The 5,659-nt window shown below is 31.2% G+C and overlaps 1 protein-coding gene across 1 annotated transcript in view; it reads right to left on the bottom strand.

Annotated features, from left to right (window-relative positions):
• LOC110025847 (cyclic nucleotide-gated ion channel 2-like) overlaps positions 1-5,659 on the bottom strand; it is a 27,804-nt gene that overhangs the window by 20,994 nt on the left and 1,151 nt on the right. Inside the window, exon 3 of the mRNA XM_020726520.1 lies at positions 2,708-2,923. Coding sequence (XP_020582179.1) covers positions 2,708-2,923 — 216 coding nt within the window. The remainder of the gene's footprint in view (positions 1-2,707; positions 2,924-5,659) is intronic.

The following is a 5,659-nucleotide window of genomic DNA, read 5'->3' as shown; positions in this document are numbered from 1 at the left end:
TCTATGTATAAGCTATGTATTCTCCATTTCTTTTGCCTTAGTGAAATATTTGATTGATTCCCTCCCGTGGACGTAGATCCAGTTGGATCGAACCACGTAAACGATCTGTGTTTGCTTGTGTTCTTTTTCGTCTCATTTCTATGCCAGGAAGTACATATCTCACAACAATAACAATGGAAGGAGAACAATTCACCAAGTAATAAGATGTACAAAGAAGCTTCGACCCAAAATGAAGTAGGTCGCTTAACATTGGATAATATCAATAAACCTTCTCCATTATATTCATGTTCATTTATTCTATCATACCATTTTGTTGAGGTGAGTGTCGTACTGGAAAATTTCTCATAATTCATTCTGATTTACATAAGAGATTAAATTCTCCTGAACAGAACTCCACCCATTATCAGTACGAAGACGTTTGATCTGTTTTCTAGTCTGCTTGTCAATCATAAGTTCCCACTCCTTAAAATGAAAAAAATATCGTTGCTCTTATACTTCAAGAAGAAAACCCGAACTTTTTCTTGAGAAATCATAAATGAACGTCAGTATAAATTTGGCATCACCTTCAGATGATACTGTAAATGGTCTCCAAATATTATAATGTATGTAGTCTAGTATTTTCTTGATATTATGAATGTCAGTATTGAACTTAAACTTTCTTCTAACCCCAAATACACAATGCTCACATGACTTCAAATATTAATATTCTGATCATTTAAAAGTCCTCAGTTGCTCAATTCAGTCATCTCATTCTCACTCATATGTCAAAGACGCAAATGTCAAAGCCTGGTTACTTCATCATCTGTATAGTAATAGTAAATGATGCATCACCCATCACTGTAGAGCCTTAGAAAACATACAGTCTAGCAGTCTTCTTATATCCTTTCATCAAAACTAAAGTTATTGTTGATCTTTAAAACTCCAACTTAACAAGAGTACTAATACCATTTAGCATCAATAGTACATAAGAAAATTAGATTCCTTTTCAGATTTAGGACATATCTCACATTTCTAAGTTTTTTTATGACTCCATAAAATATCTTGATTCTAATAGTTTCAATATCGATAATCTTACATGGAGCATTAATGCCCATTAGCATAGTACTCTGAGATAGTTTCATATATTGAAAATCAGTCTTTGTTGAAACACATGAAATTTATCGGCTGAATCAAAAAATCCAATTGTCACAAGGTGCAATGTCAGAGACAACTAAGAGTTCACATTCACTAACAATTTCTTCAACAACACTGGCTTCACTAGAATGATCGGATTGTTTGTCTTTCTGATTTGAAGTTACTTTCTTATTTTTATTTTGTAACTTATAACATTCAATTTTGATGTGTTCATTTTTTTTATAGTAATTACAGATCTTATTCTTATTCCTAAATTTTGATCTACTTTTTATATTAGCATCAAAACCCCTCTCTTGAGTTGAACCTTGAACGATAAGACCTTCTCCTTGAGCATTAAATTCATCCGCAAGCTGCCTCATCTTCTCTTTAGAAAATCAAGCCTCATATATTTCTTCTAGAGTAAGTGTCTTTCTCCTATACAAGATGTACATTTAACCGTTGAACATGATGAAGGCAGTGAGCATAACAGGATTAATATCAAATCTTATTCTAACTTTCATGGCTTCTAAATCAAGATGATTTCCTTAAAGGCAGTTAAGTGATTTATAATAGATGCACTTTATGTCATCCTGTGAGAATGCAAATGTTATTTTAAGTGTAACTTGCTCTTCATATTTTTTTTTCCACACACAATTGCTCTAATTTCAATCATAACACAGCTTCGGTCTTCTCCTTCAAATCATCATGTAGAATTTGATTTGACAGAGGAAAATGACTTTGAGAAAGAGCATTTCGATATTTACGTTGCTTCTCTTCCAACGTCCGTGATGAGGACCTTCTTTCAAATCCAAATAGTGTATCGTTTAGATCCATTTGTGCTAAGAAAGCTCACATCTTAACTTACTGAAGCGAAAATCGGTATTGCAATCTAAAAAAGAGATGTCGTTTTTCACTGTTGTCATCATGAAGATCAAAATTTATCTCTAATACCACTTGCTATAACTTAAACTTGAATTTATGCAACAAACAATGAAATAAACGAAAAAAAAAAAACACACAAATTTTACTTGAAAAATTCAGGATGGGAAATATCACGGACAGGGAAGAAGAATTCACTATATCAAATCTAAAATTATAAGAATTTTGACCAGCATAAAAGTGAAGCAAGAAAATGTCTGCACTTGTACATAACAAAAAAGGGTATTTCTAGTTTTAGCAGGATCACTTTAAAGAAAATAATTAAACAGAGTCAATAAAGTAATACCCACGGATAGCAATCTAAGACTATTATAATATTGATCAAACGGTCAAAGACTTCAATCCTTACTACAATTTCATTCTAAAATCTTAATCCGCATGCTCACAATTTTCTTTTAAAACATTAATTCACATGCTCATTATTTTCCTATGAGACAACTCGTGGGGCCCACAAAATTAGGTCACAAACTAAAACAATAAAAAAGTTGCATCAAAAGGACAAAAACACGAAATCCATCAAACCAAAATTGGGCAAATACATCTTAAGAACCTCAAACCTACCTCAAGCATTTGAAGTGCACTGCATTCTCTTCTTTTTGAATTATAAGCATTACATTATGCTACGATTAGCCAAAAGGGGGTAATTCAAGCTTACGTGTGAGGCAATGAAATAGGCGATGAGGTTGAGGCCGAAACCCCACCAAATGGTTCCGAAAATGTAGCCGGTGACCTTCTGCATTCCTCTCATCAGACAGATGCTATGGTACACCTTGGGCAAGAACTGGAAGACGAACACCGACAGAAGAATGGGAATCAGAAGCTCTATCTCCTCCTCCTTGATCAACTCCGGCAGCACCCATAAGAACACAATCTGCATATGAGAACTCCGACATCACCATTTTTTTCACCCTATTTAACGGAATCCCTATTTAACAAACTATGAGAAGAAAACAAAGCGAGGGGAACTCGCTGCCTCGCATCAGAACCGTACGATATGGGTTGGGCTCAGAATTGGGCTGTCAGATGCATGTGATGTGACGCAAATCGCGCTGCAACAGAGATATATCCACTGCTTTCCATACTGAGCAGCGGATAGCTCAAGGGACCCAGCTCCTTTTTATTAACATAATTTTTATCAATTTATATGTCTAACAATTAAAATTAGTTTTTATATTTATAATATTTTAGTACTTTTCTTTGCCTCTTCAATTATTGATTGAAAATATTTTGATTAATTTTTTAAATATAATTAGTGAAAATAATTATATTAATGAGTCTAATACATCTTTTCTTAAATAAATCTGGTGACTTTAACACAAATGTAGTAAGAACATCTTGCTCTAAATTTTTGTTTTTCATTTTTTTTTTTTTTTACATACATACCAATCAATTCTTATATATCATACTAACATCCAAACTTTATTTATCAATTTATATCGTCCAATCTTTCATATTATATCTAAAATGCTACAATTTTAATATCATATCTAAAATACTACAACTTCTAACTTTAAAAAAAATGGACTTTTTTTATGTGTAGATAAAATGACATAAATGTAAAGTTGAATTTTAGGTGAGATATGTAAATACATAAGAATTGAGTGTTGAGTAAGTAAATCTTCCTAATATAAATTATAAAAAAAAACAATAAATAAATAAAGAAGATATAATAAAAAATTTAATAATATTAACATTCAAAAGATAAAGCCTATGATGCATGGATAAAAGCTAAATAAACAAAACTTTAAGAAAAACAAATCTTTCTAATATATATTATAAAGAATAGATAAAAACTAAATAAGTAAAACTTTAATAACAACAAATAGGAAATAAACAAAAAATTAATAACATTGACTTTCAAAAGTAAGAGATCTACATATATTATTCAGTTTATGATATAGAAAAATAAAGTATTGTATTACATCAAAGTAAATTTAGTTTTCTATTAAAAAAAAATAATAATTTCTTAAAAATTTTAATGTTAAAAATGTATTTGTTTAAAATTATTTATCAGAAAATTTTAATTCTTTGGGGGCACGTGTGCATACAAAAGGTGTTTATTTTCTAAAATATTATTCAAATCAGATACTTCTATGTCATGTTTGGCAACACCGCGCTACTTTTAATTAGATATGTCTACAATTCATAGGCTAAGAGATTCATATATATTATTACATAACCGTTAGTTCATATTAAATTAAAAAAAGGTTTTTTTTTTTATACTTTAATCTTTGAATATTTTCAAGAAAATTTTACTTCATTGACTGATACTCTTCTGTCATTTTTCTTTATAATATTATTAAAACAGACATTCCTATGTGTCCATATAAACAATCTTTAATTAAAAGTGTCACTGCAATGTAAAAATTTGTCCACTGCCTCATAATTTAATTGCGTAAATAAGAGAATGAATCAGTGCACTTAATTTGCATGAAAATATTCTCCTTTGTTTACCATCGCCCATTGGCGTTATCTGATTGGGTGATCCACTGAAACATTCAATAATTTTTTTTCTGCTCGCTACAGACGAGCAACGGCAGGCATATATCATTGTTTCAAATCAGATTAACAAGTTTCCAATTTTGTTTCATCTTCGCCTCACTTGAATGGGACAAGCTAAGCTTTTGGCGAAATAAGACCCAAAAAATAATTGAATGGTGCGGAGTATCGTGAACTAATGACTTCCAACTAAAGATGTAGTTCGCAGTGTTTTTAATAATAAAATGTTGTAACTATAAATATGAAGTTCAGATGTTTGTTGGCATTTACATGCATGCCACCTAAGTCTTATACTGTATTCTATTTATTGCATTTGTACCACCCTAATCTTTAAAAAAGTCTCTGTTTTAACTTTTAAGAGATATGAATGTAAATCTTCCTATCATAAAAAAAATAAATTCAAATTTATGAAATGTCTTAATTTTGCGACCCCTGAAACAGCCAATTTCAATGTCAATCACATGGTCAAGCATGAAAGGTGGGATCCGGAACACGAGATGAATGTTACTGTAGCTTATACGGCCGCTGGCATCGTGATTTGTCTCAGTGTATATTATTGGTACGGATGCTGTGCAATATCAATAATAAGAAATAACGCTACTCAACACAGTTCTTTCTAACTCGGAGGCGTGTCATCTGGTAAACATTTTTGTTCATTTAAGTTTATTTAGTCATTTTTCATGCATTTGATCGTACAATCATGCGCCACCTGTCTAATTCAAAGTGCGTTAACTTTGCTAATTCAAAAATTATAAAATAAATCGGTGGTAATACGCTAAAAATTATTAAAAATCTGTTTTAAATAGCAATTATTTGTGTCAACTAAGGCCTGTGGGTAATGCCTACTAGGGGTGTAAACGAGCCGAACACGAGCGATTCCAGGCTCAGCTCGTGTTCGGCTGTTTTATATTTTGAGCTCAAAAGATGTGTTCGTGTTCGGTTCGTTTGCTTAGCGTGTCGAACACGAGTCGTTCACTAACAAAGAGTCGTTTTGACAACCCTAATCAGATAGATGTTAAGGATTTGGGCAAAATTTAAAAATTAATATTTATATTAAAATATTATTTGAAACTAATTTAATAAATTTTATTCTATTTTCTTAATTAAT

This window comes from Phalaenopsis equestris, unplaced genomic scaffold (genome assembly GCF_001263595.1).
Source record: "Phalaenopsis equestris unplaced genomic scaffold, ASM126359v1 Scaffold000335, whole genome shotgun sequence".
NCBI classification, from domain to species: domain Eukaryota; kingdom Viridiplantae; phylum Streptophyta; class Magnoliopsida; order Asparagales; family Orchidaceae; genus Phalaenopsis; species Phalaenopsis equestris.
The sequence above is the reverse complement of the archived record's forward strand: the minus strand, read 5'-3'. Positions and strand labels throughout refer to the sequence as shown.